General features: G+C 44.4%; 1 protein-coding gene across 4 annotated transcripts in view; it reads right to left on the bottom strand.

Annotated features, from left to right (window-relative positions):
• Positions 1-15,939: 15,939 nt before the first annotated feature.
• The window catches only part of IL20RB (interleukin 20 receptor subunit beta), a 41,682-nt gene continuing 38,330 nt past the window's right edge, over positions 15,940-19,291 (bottom strand). For all 4 annotated transcript variants that reach the window (XM_012805000.2, XM_023513027.1, XM_023513028.1 and 1 more), the window contains exon 7: positions 15,940-17,709. In XM_012805000.2, coding sequence (XP_012660454.1) covers positions 17,599-17,709 — 111 coding nt within the window. In that variant the 3' untranslated portion in view covers positions 15,940-17,598. The remainder of the gene's footprint in view (positions 17,710-19,291) is intronic.

The following is a 19,291-nucleotide window of genomic DNA, read 5'->3' as shown; positions in this document are numbered from 1 at the left end:
CAGTAAAGACCTCTCCTTGGCGAAGTCCAGACGTGGAAGATGGGGAAAGAACTTCCGTCTGAGTGGCCATCAGGCCAAAGAAATGACAGAGTCACTGAAATATGAAAGGTGGAGGTGAAGAACCGCCTGAGCCACAAGAAGCAGGGTGGACCAAGCTGTGAGGCATCTAGGCATGAAGCCACCTTGTTAGAAAAGCCGTGGAGCAGCCCCAAAAGGAAGAGGATGACTCAGTGTGTCCTGCTGAGGTTAGGTGTTGCCTCGACCTGCATGACTTTCCTGGGCAGGCCCAGTGACCTGGATAAAGAACAGAGCAGGAAAGCAGTGGGGACGGGTGGACTGGAGACTTGGCTCCAGGATGGTTTAACACAGGGTCTGGGAAGTATGATGCTGAGAACCAGAGTAGGGCTAAGCTGGCAAAGAAGCCAGGAAAGGCTGGGCAGCTGAGAACTGAAGAGTTAGGGCAGATAACAGCCTCCGGGAGGAGCTGGGTAAGAGGCACCATCAACACTAGTTGAATAATTGCACACATGGAGAATGAACAGCCAACCTACAGTCACAGCACGGCTGGCCCACTGGGTAAGATGAAGGGTGTGAGCTGGAGAAGAGAAAGTTGTGATCAGACGGGGAAGCTGGAAATGAATGGTGCCACTTCACTACCATGCCACATCCCTGTGGTACAGAGTTGTACAGATGAACACAAAAGGCCTTCTTGGATGTTGTGTTTGCTTACCATAGTCTGATGATTCCCTGGTCACCAGGAAAAAGAAGACTTAAGTTCATGCCATCAGCTTCGACCTAGTTTCCTGTCATTATTTAGCCCTTTAGGGATGGCCGGGGCAAGAGTTTTATAAAAAGCATCTTAAACAGCCAAACTTAAGTAAACCTTAGTATGTGCCCACACGTGCCGTGTAAATGTTTATCCAGGCTTGTCAGTTGGACACTGGCAGAAAGCACACTTCTCCCCCAGAGAAAAGGAAAATGTCACTGAAATTATCTTGGGTCCCATAGGTTACTTGAGTACAGCCAGACTGCAGAGCATCAGGTACCAATTTACATGTTAGCTTCTGTTGTGCTAAATGGAAATCCTACCCTTGTGTCAATTATGTAGGGGAGAAAACTCCCCCTGCCACAGGGCCTGACGCTGGGCTGTGTGTGGGCCCAAGGGCCACTTATCTACTTGTGTAGGTGAATTCTTTGCTGCTTGGCTCTAGAGGAAAATGCATCTTACATAAGGTGCTGCTCCACAGATAAGTCTGTTGTTAATATGCCTCAGACTGCCTTTGCCATGGCTATTATCATGGATACACGCGACGTACATCTTTTTTATCGGTGTGCATTGTACTTGTGGTAAAAAAAAAAAAAAAAATAAAACAGGAAAAGAGACCAAAGGATGCCATTTGTTATTTTTTTTAAAAGAAAAAAAATATTGCTACAGATTCAGTCCATACCACATATTATCCGTGATGTATAAAGCTGGAACATCAAATATGCATTAGCCAAATTTGTGGGGTTTTTAGAATGGAGTTTTCCATAGTTCAGTGTGATTCAACTGCACTTCCAGGACGTCATGCCTGCCTAAGCTGAATGTACCCTTTAAACACTGTCTGTTATGATTCTGCCTCAACATCACTGCCTTAAAATGTGTGGAGGTATTCTTTTTTCCCCAAAGAAGAGGGGATTTGTTTTCCCACTCTTCTGGGTGAGGGAACAGAGAAGTGAAGGCAAAGAGTCCTATCACCTCTGAGCCATTTCTTCTTTAATATGCAGGAACTGGGGCAGATCAACCTAATGTTTGTTCCAGTGGAAGCCCACTGTTCAGTAGACTGAGCCCCAACTACATTGCTACAGCCCTGTCCCTCCTTTGAAGACCCTCACCTCCCTGGGGGGTTCAGAGTCTTAGGAACTGTTTTGGAGTTTTTCAGGCAATTTTGGAATAATAATACTGTTCCCTGTTTTTCTGGACCAGGAAGGCAGAAACTTGAGTGATGAACAGTGATGCACTCACCCAGTGCAACCAGGGCCAGGTCCTAGCACCCATAGGCCTGAAGAAACCAAGGTGAGATGAAAGCATCCATCTTTCTGGGCCTAGTGTCTCCATATGTGAGAGGCCTGGAGTGTACTAACTGGCCAGTGACATTCTGTCTCTGCACAATGCCTCGTGGACAAGCTTCATGATCACTCCAGTTGGTCTCCTCAACACATTTGAGGGCTCCTTCCCCATCAGGAGCAGCTGAGGCACTGTGCTGGGAGACCCAAAAGGTGGGTCTACGCACAGGGAAAGTCCAGCCTCAAAGGAGTGTGAGTCCTCAGTCAAGGCTGGCCAAGTTTTGCTCCATCATCTACCTCAAGAGGGTGCATGCTGACTGCTCTAATTTCAAATCCTAGGCACAAAGGCTGAGGGAGGACACAGAGAGGGGACACTATGGGCACTCCGCCCACAGCCCCTTAGACCTCTGCCATTTCTGTGCACTCTTTTCCCTGTGCTTTTGCCCCAATGGCTAGCATGTGCTGCACCTCTGGACCTCAGTCCCTTTAAACAGGCATCAGTTAAACAGGTCCCAGACAGGGCTGACACTTAGAGTTTTAGACATTTTTCCAGAGCTTGATCCAGACCACCATCATTCTCTCTGGCCTACAATTCATGTATTCCCAGTCTACCTAATTCCCCTCACTTCTGCTGGTCCCATCCCCCAGCTGACTGCCAGCCAATCTGCCAACTGGTAACCAGTCATATTTACATTGCCTTCTACATGACATTGAGCAAAACGTAACCAAGAAACCAATACCCCCATCCACCAGACACACAAGTCCTCTCCCTTACCCTCAGCTGGTAGAGCCTGAAGGCATATTTAATGTAACACCAACAGTACCCTGATGCCTTGGTTTGTCCCAGACCCAGGAAGAAGACTCTCCTACCCAACATAGTTTTAAATGCCCATTTCACTGCCAATTGTAGCAACAAAGAACACTAAGCAGGCTGAGTGCACAGGTTTAGGGAGGAGAGATCAGGGATAGGGCCAGCAAGAAAATGAAAAGAGAACTAGCACATGAGCCAGAGTGGGAAGGAGCACAGCCCACCAACCCACCACCTGTCCTTCTACAGAGTACTGACACCACAATCCTGCCTTCGCTCATTCAAAAGTGAACAATTGCCTGCTACAAGCCTCTCCATAAATATCAACAAGAGTCAATATTTACAGATTTTACTTTGATTATCTGCATATACAAAGATAAACAACTTAATGTCACCAATGAAAGTAAAAAGATCCTAACTGAATCCAAAATCAAACTAATTATACTGTCCATTGGGCAAGGATAGCAATTCATTTTGGGCCCTTGGGGGAACTTTATTAATTATAAAAATTAAGGCCTTATACACATACATATACACATAAAGTGGCGGAGGATGCTGAGACCCCTTGGGGATAGCACCTACCGTTGCTCAGAAGAGGAGTGGACAGTCTGTAGCAGAAGCCAGGGCATTCTGAGAGTACAGGATCTGAGATCCAGACTTGAATCTAAGAATGCTGTCAGCGTGACAGGCGTATGGACAGGGAATCCTAATCTGGGGTGAGCACTCAGACTCTAACCAGAGGTCTGAGGTCTGGGGGTTGAAGGTTTATGAGGGAAGACCTAGCAGGGCCTGTGCTAGATTCTGAGGGTAGCAGCAGCTGAGGAGGTGAGAATAAACTGAATAAGCAACTTTGATGCCAGTGTGGGATTCACACAGGAGAAGACCAAAATGCAGACTCCAGCAGGATGCCCTAAGACAGTGACCTGGTGCCCAAAGGCAAACAATCTGTGGTCCCAAAGGTGGTGATTCTCATGACCTTAGTAATAACAAGCCTATGGGACTTACGTAGATGCACAGAAACATTAAAGCAAGGAGACAGAATTTTAATTCCAAGCTGGTGATGTGGTTCAAACATAAAAATTCCAAAACAAAACAAAAAAGTTCTGATCTAAATAGAATGGGTAAAGAGATTTGGCAGAACCTGGGAGAAGATCCGAAAGGCTGTTCAGCTGGCAGCTCTGTTTAGGAACAGTCTACCAGCACCGTTCCCACTGTGCTTAGAGGACAACTGCAGAAGAACCTCTCCTGAGATCCCATTCCAGGGTCCTGCCCAGTCGTCCTCTTATTCTTTGATTATGGGGGGGATTGAAGAGCTCCTCCATATAAGTTTAACATTGATGTGGTCAAGACTCTGGCATCCAGAGTAGCACACCAGGTGCCCCATCCGGCCATCTCACCAAGGCAGCGGCTCTGACCAGGGTACACACGGCCTGCTGCGACAGGACTGAGGAGTAATATTCACCTGCCCTCTGTTCCTGGCCTCCCACCCATCTGGGGAAGAGGACCAGTCATTGCTGCTGGTAATGCCCGGCCCTGCCAGGGCATCCTGGGTCCTGCCCATCCCCAGCTCTCTCCTCTTTCCCACCCCTCATTGGCGCCATGCAGTGACATCTCTGCTGCGCTGAGCCTCGCAATCCACATAGGAATACACATCCACAGCCAGGCGAGCGAGCATCCCTCGGCCTGCATCACCTCTTCATAATAATCTCATATATCAAAGCTGGGCGAGGCCCCGGCTCTGCCTATGAGCGACTCCGTTCGACGTGGAATATCATTATCAGAAGCCCCTCGCTCCCTCAGCTTCGTATGCAAAATCCTGAGCTCCCTGGAGCCCTTCCCAAAGAAAGTGCCTTGCACGACGTACATTTGTTATTTTGCGAGAGAGGACGCCAAGGCTCCGCGGGGACCGAACCAAATCAACTGTAGCCCTGAGCTGGCGCCAAACAAGACTACATTGACACCTAGTGGCGCTTCTAGGAAGTACCGGGGGCTCGCGCCGGCTCCTCGGAAAGTCAAGTTCAGAAGAGCAAACAATGCCGCCAAGGCTGATTTTTGCAGATATGCGAGAAAGGACAGAGTGGAAAATAAATTTTTGCTTTCACTATCTCTTTGATGATAGACAAACCAGCACTACATGCTTAAATATTTTCACTTGGCAAAGAGAAGGAAAAATTGAAATCCTAACCTTTTCATCCATCCCAGGAAAAGGTCATGAAAAAAGAAAAAATAGAAAGAAAGAAAGAGAGGAATGGAATCAAAAGCATAAATAAAATCCAACTGCACAGCGCACACATCCCCTGACTCAGGAATATGTCCTACATATCCTCTCACAAGCGTCCAAAGATAGTCACTGCTGCAGTATTTTGAATAGCAAAAAAAATAGAGATATCAAATTTTTCAAACAATGTAAGGTACATAATATAACTTTTATTATTGTTCCAATATACAATATTACCTTTATTTGAAATCTCCATTCCTCCTGATGGCAGAAAATTAATCATGGTTATTTCTGGATAAAATCAGGCATTTTATATTTAACTGCAATCTATAAGTTTTCCTTTCCTTACCCTGGTTCCTACATTTAGAGATCTACCTCACACTACAGTCCCAGAGAAAGGGCTCCACTCCCCAGACCTCCAACTGAAAGTCTGTCACTGGCGCTTTTGCTTCTAAGTTCCCAAACCTTATCTGGAGAATTCTGTAACACCATCCCCATGCTTCTGTATACCTAATCCCAAAGGAGGACAGAGGGAGCCCTCTTCTTGGAGACCCTAATTGTTATTCCCATTACTTCCTTCCCATCTCAGCTTTTCCCTTACTTATTTCAGCTTTACCTAGTCTGAAGTTGGGAAGAAGAGAAAAATGAATTGAGGCAATACATAATCTGTTCAATATTTTCTATCTTATATCTGGGTTTAGAACTTTTTGTCTTAAAACTCAATAATTTGTCATATTTCTTCACTGACTCTACTGTGACAACTCCCCTAAAGCAATGAGTATCTCCCATCTCCTTCCCAAATTGAAGAAGGGGGGATACAGAGAAAAGAGAGTGTGGGATAGGAGAATCATAACTTGTGGAGACTTCATATATTATTGTATCTACAAGAGACAGAAAGATCTGGAAGGAAACAAACCAAATATTGAGAGAGTTCAAACCTGGGGTAGAGGAAGAAGGAAAGGAAGAGAGATTTTTTATTTATATCCTTATGTATTGCTTGAAATTTTTTACCATAAACATGTATTTCTCTTAGAAATAAACTTAGTCTGAAGATTGGAGGCCAAGAGGCTAGCCAGTCCTTAAAGTTATTTCCCCATCTCTTCTTTTTATTTATTTTTTTTTTTTGAGACAGAGTTTCACTTATTAACCCTTAGTAGAGTGCCGTGCATCACAGCTCACAGCAACGTCCAACTCCTTGGGCTTAGGCAATTATCTTGCCTCAGCCTCCCGAGTAGCTGGGACTACAGGCGCCTGCTACAAGGACCGGCTATTTTTCTGTTGCAGTTTGGCCGGGGGCTGGGTTTGAACCCACTACCCTCAGTATATGGGGCCGGCACCCTACTCACTGAGCCACAGGCACCGCCCCTCCCCATCTCTTCTTAAAAACACAGTCTGTGAAATCTGTACAACAGCAGGTAGAGTGTGTCACAGGAGAAGGCACTGCTCTTTCATCCTCACCAGCCCTGTTCCCATCACTGCCTCTCCCGAAAACTAGCATCAGCAAGAGGCCCCACAGAGCCAAGTCCCAACACTGGGGGAAACTCCTGGAATAAGCCCCTACCACGTGCTGCGCCATGTGTCTGAATCCTAATCAAGTGCCTTGCAATCACCTGAAGATGCCTGTGGACCAGAAGCAGCAGAAAGCCTTGTCTTGTCTTTACCTTTCTTTTGTATTTTTTTTTCTTTTCTATTTTTATTTAAAGGAAGAAAAGTTCTGTTTAATCTTTCTGTGATAAAGAAGTAGTAGAAAGAAAGAAGTAATAGAAGGTTGTGGCGACTCCAGCCATATGTTCTCTATTCTCCTATCTTAGACCCAAAGAAATCAGGAGACACTCATGGGCCTGGTATGTCCTTTGAACTGTGATCAGGTATGGCAGCGCCTGTGGCTCAAGGAGTAGGGTGCTGGCCCCATATACTGGAGGTAGGGGGTTCAAACCTGGCCCTGGCCAAAAACTGCAAAAAAAAGAAAAGAAAAGAAATGTGATCAGGCGTGACATGGGCTCACAGCCTCCCATCTGAGAGAGACTGTCTACCATTTTTGTTCCCACTCAGGTGTTTTGTGTTCAGAAGGGATTGCTTAGTTTTTTACCATTTTCTGTCATTGAAATCAGTTCACTTTTTGGAACTGGACTTTTATTTCAATTTTGGACATTTTTAAGTCATTACTACTCCAAGCTTGCCTATTACTACAACTTTTCTTTTTCAGGAATTCCTCTTAAGTGTGCATTGGAATTTCTCAGTCCATCTGCCCTGGCTGTTATTTCTATTGTGCATTTCTTCATCTTTTGATGCTGTGCTATATGCAATTTTTCTCTATCTTTTCATTCCTTTATATCTCATTGGATATTTTAGCTTGTTGTTTATCCTACCTATTATAGTTTTTTTACTTATAATAAAAATTATTTCTCATAACTGTCTGTTCTTTTTCAGTAATCTCCTGATCTCATTGCAAGCATCCTATTCTCTCTTTACCTCTTCAGTATATAACATGATGTTAAACTGAAAAGTAATATTTAAAATATACCTGCTATTCATTGAAAGGATATAAAAATTGAGTTGTTGGCCATTTCAAAGGACTGTGAAAAGGATATCTTTGGAGAAAGCTGTTGGAACACTCTGCTCTGAGTCTCGCTGACACCAGGGAAAGAGTAAAATGGGAGTAGATGACCTCTTAACCCCAAGCTTAAGATCCCATGCAGAAGCTTCATATGTGCTCCCTGGCCTGCAAATGCACAGCAGAGGGCAGTATCTGGGAAAACTGGAGACTGAAGAAGAAAACTGAAGATGGAAAAATAAAATTCATAACGGAACTTACCGTCTGAGTTTCACCAGAAAGGCTTACAAAGATCTCACAAATGTGCCTAATGAAGGAAGAATCACCTTTAAAGCTCAACTGGGCCCAGGTAGCCCCAGGTCCCCTCTTCCCTTCTTTTATTTATTCATTTATTTATTTATTTATTTATTTTTGAGACAGAGTCTCACTTTGTCACCCTTGGTAGAGTGCCATTGCATCACAGCTCACAGCAACCTCCAGCTCTTGGGCTTAGGCGATTCTCTGGCCTCAACTTCCCAAGTAGCTGGGACTACAGGTGCCTGCCGCAACACCTGGCTATTTTTTGTTGCAGTTTGGTCAGAGCTGGGTTTGAACCCACCACCCTTGGTATATGGGGCCAGTACCCTACTCACTGAGCCATAGGTGCCACCCCACTCTTCCCTTCTTGAACTCCAGTCTAACATGGGACAAAGTGGCAGTAGGTGAAGGAGGAAGAGATAAAAGAGAAACAGAGAAAAGCTGGCCATACCCTTCCCTGAAGAAAGAAAACCCACCTGCTAAAGACAACAGAAACTTTTTAAGATTAAGAGTTGAAAGGATTTTTTCTCATCTGGGAATTGACAATTTTAATTATGAATTCACACTGTGATTTAAAATTACTCTCAAGCTTTCTATTACGGTGACCAGAAAAGTCATCCATTGGCGGGGTAAAAACTGTCCCCACTGGGTAAATATTAAGGGAGGATAGGAGACTTCCCATGAGACAAATATCATTTCAAATTATTCATTATTTCTCTCTTTTGTTATTAATTCTCCTGTTTCTTATTAAGTCTGTACAGCATATCTTCTAATAAATTTCATCTTGTCCTTGTCATTTTTGTTTTATCGCTGATTCCACATGGAAGATTTTTCCATGAACAAGCCCTTCCCTGTAAGATACTTTTCCAGTTGCCTCAGCCCTTTCTTCCTGGTTGTCATACCCCGGACCAGGTCTTATGTTATGATGTTTTGGGTGCTTGCTGTCAGCCAAAAAAATTCCTATTCCTCTAACTACGCCACTGGGCACCAACAGCCAAGTTCCCATTTTTACAAAGATGCCCGTTTTCTTCATGTGGTGAGCATGGGTCAGGTCTCCTGCCAAGCAGGGGTCATGATCATCCCCATTTTCACTTGAGCTTTGAAGCTACCCTTAGGCTACTCTTCATCACCTTACCCTATAAGCTTACTCTTCATTCTCGGTACAGAGTATGTGGGAAACACACACACATACACACGTGTGTTTCATCTATAATTCCTCTGGATTTGGAGGTTACAGAGAGTCTCTGATGCATGCTCATTCCACCATCTTGACCAGACATCTTCTAGTCCTAGCTCAGACACTGTTGAGTTAGACAAGAAAGAGGTGTGCCCTAGCCACAAGTCATCTCAACCTTCCAATGGGAGTAGATAAGCCCATATCCAAAGTGGCAAGATTTTTCCTCAGTTATGGAAGGAATTTGTTTTTAGTGGCTTTGGCAGGAATCCCACCCTCTCCTGTCCTGTCCCATCAAGAAGACTTATAGAGAGCTTATATTTAGATAAGCCCCAGTGCCAGAGGCCTCCCAAACCCTCCTCTGATAGTAGGAGACTTAGAACTTTCAGATAAAATCTCGGTTGCAAATGCTGATCTCACATAGGTCAGACTCTCTTTCGCACCAAAAAGCTGGGAAGGCTCTGGATCTCAAAGGTGCTGCTCACCCTCTTATTCTCTCCTATAGCTGCACCATCAGCCCAGCCTGGCAATAGCTGACCCACCCAAGCCTTGAAGCTCCAACAACCAATTAACGTAAATGGGGCCTGACCACTGCTCAAGGGGTAGGAGAGTCTAGACCAAGAGAGGCAACATAGAAGCCTCAGAAACTGTAGTTGCAGCCCATATACTCCCACAGGCCTCAATACTCACATATCACCTTGCTTTGTCCAAAAGCAGAGCAATGGGCCAAACAGCAAGAAGTTCAGCCAATTGGAATCACTGCGTATTGACTACACACCAGCCACTGCACTCAGGACTACACATACATTGTCCCATTTAATCCTGTGCTCATCCTGATGTAGGAGATAATTTTATTAGTTCTACTTTCCAGATGAAGTTGAGAGAGGTTATACAATTTTTCCAAGGTCACACAGTTTTTAAGTGGTAGAGGCAGAACTCAAACACAGGAAATGTGAGTCTGGAAGCGGTGTTCTTGGGCCCTCTACTCCACTTCCTCTGGCACTGTGATGCTTCAGAATGTTGAGCTAGTCCACCCTACATAAGCTCCCATGGAGAAGTGTCCATTTTTCTGGACAGGACAAGCAAAACCTGTGACTCATCTGGGCCACAGCCTACCAGGGCTGTGAGGAGCAGGGAAGGCCTGAAGCACAGGGGGATAGACTCCCTCAGTCCCACAGATGGAGCAGGAGGGTCAAGGAGGATCCTCCCAGACCATGTGGTCCAAGCTCCTTGTTTACTGGGGCAGTGACCTAACCAGGATCATACAGTAAGAAACCAGCTACACCAGTCCCAAAATGCATCTCTAAACAGCCTCTTCTTGTTTCTGAACCTGAACCACTCTTTCTGCATAACTCAGAGCTTTGTTTTCCTTTTCTTCTTTCCTTTTTTGTTTTTGTTTTTGCTTTTCTGAATGGTAGATAACCACACCCACCTCAAGAGATCCATCAAGTGATATGGAGTGAATGTAGGCATCTTTTCACTTAACATTCCCCAGATGACTCTAGCACTCACCACTCTAGCTGCCCTTGACTTTCTCTCCTGCCTTGTTTCCTCTTTTCCCTGTCCTTTTGGAAGGAACGTGCTACACCTGCCCCAAACTCCATATCTCTTCAGCCCTTCTGAGCTCCTTTCTCAGTGGGGTGCTTAGCTGCCCACTATTGATATGGCTCCCTGCCAAGCCCAGTCCCTCCTCTCTGTGCAGCACAGATGCTGACAATCATGATTTGTGGGGGTCCAATACATGATTTGTGGTTCCCCTTGTGCATGAAGTGGAAAATGTGATATTAAAAGTATATACAAGGGATTGACAATTAAGTTCATGAACTCATTGCAGGAAAAGTGCAACATGCTTCAATGCTGTTGAATTGTGTACCAATGCAATCCTGAAACAAAGCACCAAAGTACACAATGGAAGTCAGCCAATTCTCCATGACCAAAAATATTCTGTCAGTCCAATCAAGAATCAAAATGATGTTGCTAAACTTTTTCATATACGGGGATTTTTCATTATGAATTTATACCAACTGGACAAACAATTAATGAAGTTTACTATTTGGAAGTGCTGAAAAGGCCGTGTGAAAAAGTTAGACGAAAATGACCCAAAGTTTTTGCCAACAATTCATGGCTCTTGCATCACAACAATGTGCCAGCTCACATAGCACTGTCCATGAGGGAGTTTTTAGCCACTAAACAAATAACTATATTGGAACACCCTCCCTACTCATCTGATCTGGCCCCCAATGACTTTTTCTTTACCCAAAGATAAAGGAAATATTGAAAGGAAGGTATTTTGATGACATTCAAGACATCAAGTAATAGAACAACAGCTCTGTGGCTATTCCAGAAAAAAGAAGAGTTCCAAAATTGCTCTGAAGGGTAGGCACTGAAGTTGGTGCATAACTTCCCAAGGGGAATATTTTGACAGTGACCAATGAGGTATGTAGCACTTTTTCTAGGATGAGTTCACCAGCTTAATTGTCAGGCCTGGTAGAAAGTTTTTTCCTTTCTTCTGTGCTCTCTTTCTAGGCTTGCCATGAGTGTGTTTTTATTTGCTATTTAATGGTATACTAAGTGGAAAATATCAAAATTTTAAGTTATTGGTATAAATTTTACTGCACATCATTATATTGTGCAGTGCCAACTTTAAATGCAAATATGAGAACATTTATGGCTGGTGTGCAAAATCACAGAAATTACACACTTCTTATTTCATGGTTTATCCCCAAAGGGTGCCATGAGCTGGCCAAAACAAGCAAGCGTATGCCAGACTCAGAAAGTGGATGGAGGAAAAGAGGATTTGTCCCTACATCCTCACCCCAACCCCACAAGGAGCCAGTGGGAGAACACTCCCACTCGCCAGGGCCTGAAGGCCTTCCCTTGACATAGCACACACACGTGCTCTGGGGGTTGTGGGCTCAGCCTCACACCTGCCAGCCAATTTACCCTGCATCACCTGGGCATGGAGCCCAGAATAGTCCAGCCAGGCACCTCCCCTTGCCACAGACTTATGCCCCAACCCCCTGCATATGGGGGTGGGGGGTCCCAAGGATCTCTAATTCTCTACTCTGGGTTGCATTTGATAGCTGGGTAGGGGCAGTGAGAAGCTAAGATGAATGGTGCCATCCTGAAGTAGAGCCAATCACCACCATGCCCTAAAACATCACAAGGTGTGAGCAAGCAACCCCTCCTGAGCTCACACCCAGGCCCCTGGGAAGGTGGACAGGCAGAGAAGGTCCCGGAGTGCAGGCAAGGAAGGGGGAGGTCAGTTCAATCTGGGATCCAAGGGACAGGGGAGTGGATGGCTGAAAATCTATGCCAAAGAGGCTGTACAAAGCAGGCCCACATGTGAACTGAGGCTCCAAGCCCCTGACACAAGCTCCGTTGTCCCACTGGACCTCATTTACACAAATTCAAGGGTAAAAGTATTCAGAATTTCAAAATAGCAACCACAGAGCATAAACTCAAGCGTACGGGGGCTGGGGGTGAGGGTGGCCTTCTGAGTTCAGGATCCTGGGCTACTGCCCTGGCCACAGGTCATCCACAAGGGCTTAATCCTATAGGCATAGGATCCTGATTGGCACACATGATTTTTGGCTGAATGAACCAGTTCTGCCCACTGTTACTGGATCTGTCTAACCTATATTACTTTCACAAGTTTTTTTTTTGGGGGGGGGGGTTCTATTTTCTTTAAATCCTATTTTTATCTTCCAAGCTTTTTAACTTATAGCTTTTATATGAGCTATAAAAGTTCCATCCCTTTATAATACTCAACATTCCCTTACCAACTTGACACATCATGTTCAGTATTGTTACATCAAGATTCATAGTAAAGAATCAAAATGGTTCTTCCACTTAGGAGTTTCTTGACTCTAGAACTAGTCAAGAGTTTTTAACTCTCTGACAGAGTCTTTATGAATACTACCTATAAATGCAGTATCTTAAGATTTTTTTCCCTGAGCTCTCTTTTGACTTATGGGTCAAAATTCAGACTTTGCTTCTTATATATTATTACTGTCCTTTTTTTTGATTACTGTCCTCTTCAATTAATTATTACTGTCCTTATTTTAATTTAAATCAACAGAGTGTAGTCAAGTCCACAGAAGTCTTTTAAAAACACAATTACCAATTACCTTAACTACATAGAAAATTCAAACTTCCCACAGCCAAATAAGAATGTCACAAAAATACAATCCAATATACTTCAATAAAATTAAAATTAAAAATATATAAGCAGAGATATAACCATGATTAATTTTTTATTTAAAAAAAAAAAAAACTCTGGCATTCCAGTGCCAAATTTCACAGGCTGGGCACCACACTGTTTTAACAAGACTGCAGCAGTGGGGCACCCCCCCCCCACTGCCCTGTGGCCTAAGGAACATCCCCCAAAAGTCCGTATAGCCCAGGGATAGCTAGAAATAGGACACACAGAAAAAAAAAATACATCAAAAAAAGTCTCCTTTTAAGTGGTTGGGAATAGCAGTGCAACGGAAAGACCAACAGACCAAGAGTGAGGTAAAGACCAAGCCTGGTGGAGAAGGAGAGCAGAGTGAACCCCCTTATCATGGGCTGGAGACATAACACAGATACGGATACAGAACAGAAAGATGGTGGCTGCCAAATTTTAGACCCACCAGAGACAGTAGAGGCTGGCTAGGAGCCAAGCCCGTGGATGTAGTGCAAGTGAATTCTCATTCTAGGAAACTAGTCTGAGCTTCTTTTTATCCGGGAAGCCCAAGGACCCTTCTTGAAAGTGGAAACAGGAGATAAAATTATCCAGCACTCACCATAGGGTGGCGCCAGACACCGTGGACGTAATGAGGTCGTTCCCGCCTGGTGGCTCCGGAAGCTGGCGATGGGGTCCAGTCCCGCCAGACTCGAAAGAAACAGATTTGTGCACTCGGGAAGTTAGCTTAAGGATAAAATAGGGCACACAGAAAATAAGCAAAAAACATGCTTTTAGAGGAGATGGAGATGGCCAAAGGACAGACCAAGTCTGCAATATCTCTGTAAAGGGAACTTTAAAACATTTTGCCAGGGAATGGCTTGACAGGACTGGAGATGGGCAAGTGTAGAGAGGCGGGAAGTGGAGGCAGTGAGAAGGCCCGGGCAACGACGCCCGGGGGTCAGGCGGGAGAGAACCTGGGATTGGCGGCGGTGGGGGGAAATGCCTCTGACTGAGGATTTACACTTGCTAGTATTCTTCACTGTATCAATTGATGCCAGCCAATACTCTTTTAGATGACCACATTGTCCCAACTTGGGCCAAAGGAGCCTTTTAAAGATTGTTTCTTGTGTACTTTTGATGACCCAATTATTTAAAGCTTTGCTTACTGGCCCAACAAGCTGTAGGTGTTCTAGGAATACCTAGTATCTCCCACCCCAGGACTGATACAGAATTAGCCATAGCTTCAAGAAACCTTGGCTCCTTTGGGAGAAAAATAGCATTCGAAACTGAAATCTGAGCATTAAATGTATTATGGGGGTGACATTTCCACTGGGCTATTTCAGTGGAAAAGTGCCAAAATGTTTAAAATTAAATGATTTATGCAGGCATGGTTTAACGCTAATATGTTTGATTCATTTCTAAAAGTACACTGCTCTTATTTAAATTTGGGGACCTGCAATTGGCCTTCCTCGTCACTAATCCTGAAACCTAGGTTCCTAACAAAGAATATAGTTATTTACTTGTTTTGTCTGATAAGAGAACAGTTCAAAAAATATATTATCAATACAAACAGTACAAATGCTGAATGTAGTTTTTGTTTTAGACTGCATACTCTAAGGATGTGTTGCCACTTTACTTTGTTGTACAGTCATAATCTCATAGTCTCTTACACTGTGGCTACTATGCAAGGACTTACCTGAGAAGAGTTTTGGTTCAGCTGTTTCCATTCACTTTCATTTGGGGACAGTGGAGGCCTTCCCCTCGGCCCCATTTTCTGCTCTACCTTTTCATTTTTCAAAAAAAAATTACAAACTCTCAACATACTAGATAATTCACTTAATAATAACAATAATACGCTTTTATGATTGTAATATTATTGTCATTCTCCCTTACCCTACTGGAGTTAGGCCTCATGGAGCAGTGGTTTTACTCACTGGGCCCTGGCATTTGTTCCCTAAAGATAGGACTAAGAAGGCTGGGGTGTATTCTGGAGGTTGGGGGGATCTTCTGGGCACCCAAGGGTTGCAAGAGATGGTCAACACTGACTAAAACAGCAGAAGCCACTCTAGGCTGCTCCCAGACACCCACTCCCCTCCAGTACTTTTCCTCAGTTCTTACAGGGCTCAGTGACTGGCTGAGCAAGTCATTAGTATGGAGTCTGGCCTGGACTTTGAGCATCTAGAAAGTTTATACTTCTAGAAGGAGAGTGAGGCAGGGAGCTGTATCTTTTGACTCCTGGTTTACCCAGAGCAGTCCCAGTTTACACCTGTTGTCCTGCTGCAATTACTAATCATGCACCCCCACCACCACCAATTCAGGACCCCAGGTGCAGGGGAAATCCATTGCTCCAAGAGAGGTGTCCTGGGGAGTCAGGATCTAAGCACTCCAGGAGAGAAATAATAGCCAGCTACAGAGGAGACAGCCCCTATACTGTTGGGGCCTAATTCAGTAAATGCATGCTGGGGACATGGGAAGACAACAGAAGAAAAGAGAAATTTCTACACACCTATATAAGACATCAGAAATGGATGGGCACTGGGACTAGTTAGAGACTCAAACAGAGGGAGGTCAAGGTCATATCTCTGTTGAGGGCCTGAGCTGGTGATGGACTGATAGATAGTGCCCCCAAGATGAAGAGACAAGGAAGAGGGAGGAGGGCAAGTGAGGACCAGTATAGTAACATGGTCTTTATTTTTGCAAACAGAAAACATGTTTCCAGCTTAGACCATTTATAAAATTAACACACTTTCTTCATAAAAGAGTCAAACAACACAGAAGCACACAAAATGATACAAACAAAAACATCTTCAGTGACTTAATATCCTGGAGAGACCCCACAAGGTACAGAAAGAGCCATGAGACCCCTTGAAGCAGTTAGACTGTCCCACTGCTAGGGTAACTGTAAGGGGCCCAGGAAAGGGCATGGAGACCGACCAACTTAGAGACTCCAGAGCTGGTGGGTATGGCGGAAGTTACAACGCAAGGCACAGGCCCTGCTCATTCAGCCATTCACGCCTCAAGGAAGTTCTTCCCTCCACTTGTCTATGTTGGCCCTTTTCTTCACCTGGCTGGGGAGAGGGTCAACAGAGTCTTCCAGAGATAGGTACTACTGAACAGAAGGAGGTGCTTAAGGATAAGCACCTCCCTGAGTAAGCTATCAAGGAAAAAAAGGTCCCTAAGGGATTCCCTGTGGGTGGGGCCTACAGGGAAGGCCTAAAAGCAAGTCAAGCTTTTGCCAGCTGCCTTAGTTGGGGTCCTAAGGCAGCCACAGACACCCCCAGCCCAGGAAGCCCCTGGTTCTGGACTCCCAGGGACTGAGACTGCTCCACCCCTATCCCAGGCCCTACATGAGTTCATCCCCACACCCCTGATCACAGGTGTCCTTTGTGGTCTCTCTGGACTCAAGGTTGATAATATAAATATATAGAACTTTAAAGACCATTTTTGATCAGGAACAAGAAAGATCACCCAAGGCGGCCACTTTTTGGCCTTTGGTGACACCATAGGGAAAAGGAGCACAGCAAACATGCCACTTGTTCTAGGCATCCTTCTGCATTGTCATCTCATCACACACAAATGTCCAGCTGCTGTCTCAGGACACACACACCGTCATCCTTCACAGTGTCATGATCCATCGTGTTTGTGCATCTTCCATTTTCTGTGCACTGGGACCTTATTCCAGGTCACCTACTGTAGAGCTTACTGAGCCCCTCATTTACCTCTGCATAGGCATTTGGCTTGAAGTGAAATCAACACCATTGCTTTCATCTTTCCCTTCCTCACCAAGGTTTCCTCTGGTAAAGTGGGACTTCCAAGCCGACCAGCATGCAGAGGCCTTGATATTTATTATTGCACATTTATGTCCCTCTCTCCCAAATAGCTGAACCAATCACAACACTGTTCTATATCACATTTCTCTACAGCCCTGCAAATGCTGGGTATGGACATGTATATGTGTGTGTGTGTGTGTGTGTGTGTGTATCTCAAATATAGTCCTTTATATTGTACACACATATACACCCAGCACTTGCCTGGGTATGTATACTTAGCAGGTGTATAGTTGATCTTCCCCTTACAGATGAGAGAACTGAGCACCAGAGGGATAAAGTCACTTTCCCAGGGTCACTCAGGTAGGAAAACAGCACCTGCAGGTCTAGAGATCATATCTGATCCCAAGTCAGCTCTGTCAAATTAACCACTCTGCTTCTGTAGACAGTAGGCTCTTCTCCTACTGACCCTTGTCCATGGAAGAAAACAAGCACAACCTGTCCCCTGTAGTTCCTGTGTCATACAGTCCAGGTTGGCAGCTTCACCTGGGCCCTTTCCAAGCCCACTAGATCCAGGTCCTGAAGAGTTCCTCAGAAGACAGCACAGTAGTCATGGCACAGGCATCTACCTCTTCTTTTCTACAGCTGATTAACTTCTGGGGTGAACTGGTTATTTTCTGAAAAATAATTTTCATTAATAATCATTAGATGCTAGTAGTAGTAAATAATGTTATAAAAATCCCAACTATTTGATTTTTATTTTTTATTTTTTTGAGATAGGGTCTTGTTGTGTTGCCTGGGATAGAATACAATGGGATCAGCATAGCTCATTGCAGCCTCAAATTCCTGGGCTCAAGCAATCCTCCTGCCTCAGGATGATTTTTCTATTTTTTGTAGAGATAAGAGTCTTGCTCTTACTCAGGCTAGTTTCAAATGCCTGGCCTCAAGCAATCCTCCCACTTTGGCCTCTAAAGTGTTGAGGATTACAGGCATAACCCACCACACCTGGAACACTGAATTAATTTTCAGGCAGCAAAAATCCTCAAGAACAATTCCAATTTCTCAATCAGGAGCTTCCAACATTTGCTGAGATCACCTCCCAGTTCCCTGCCCTACAGTTCCTTTGGGGCCCTCCTTGGTCAGGGCTCCTTGCTCTGGGATACCTACCTCACAAAAGACCAGAATGTAATTGTGGTCCCCCCAAAACCATCTAAACTTCATCCACTAGATCACCTGGTCTGAGATGCTTTGTGAACAGCACCTGAACACAGTGGCTTGTCCAAAGAGTTCATAAACAGGAGTCCGTTCTCTACTCACATTTCATGTTCCTGCCACCTTCTCCCAGTGACCCTAATACACAATCATAACTGCTTATAAACATGCAAATATCAACTTTTCAGAGGAACTCTCCTACCTATTGCTAGCCTGCTTACCATCACCAAATTCTTCAGGTTCTTCTGCAATTCTTCCCATGGCCCTTTCCATTGTCACTCCCAAGGGAAAAACATAGGCATAGACAAGTAGGCACAATGGTTTCCCCCACCTCAGACCTCCAGAAGACATCTGCTTCATTGAGCAGTCACCCTTGATCCTTGTTTGTCTTGGTGTCCATGGGCAAATGCCAATAAGAAAAGACAACATGTAAATAGCACTCACCCAGTGGGGGTGTTAGTGTGAAGCCCACCATCAACTCACTGCTGCTGGATGAGATTATTAGGACACTGGCTGCCTAAAACTGCAGTGGTTATACTCAATTATTTTTTTTTTTTAGTAATAGAGTGGTGCTGTCCAATAGAAATGTAATGTGAGCCACATATACAATTCTAAAATACTAACAGCACATTTTAAAAAGTAAAACAATTATCCAGGCAGGGTGAAACACACCTGTGGTCCCAGGTACTCAGGAGCCTGAAATAGGAGGATCCCTTGAACCCAAAAGTGTAAGAGGCTACATTGAGCTATGATCATACCATTGCACTCTAGCCCGGGCAATAGAGCAAAGCTCTGTCACACTCACACACATACACACAAGAAAAAAAAGAAGAAGAAGAAATAGGTGGAATTAATTATAATAACATATCTTATTTAACAAATATATCCAAAATATTATCATTTTAACACATAATAAAAAACATTAAAATATTTTATATAAGCTTGTACTGACTTCAAAATCCATTATGAATTTTTTTGTTTTTGAGACAGAGTCTCACTTTTTTACTCTTAGTAGGGTGCCATGGCATCATAGCTCATAGCAACCTC

Source organism: Otolemur garnettii, unplaced genomic scaffold (genome assembly GCF_000181295.1).
Source record: "Otolemur garnettii isolate 467f Iridium unplaced genomic scaffold, OtoGar3 scaffold00032, whole genome shotgun sequence".
NCBI lineage: Eukaryota > Metazoa > Chordata > Mammalia > Primates > Galagidae > Otolemur > Otolemur garnettii.
Note: the sequence above shows the minus strand (reverse complement) of the source record. Positions and strands in the feature narration are given on the sequence as shown.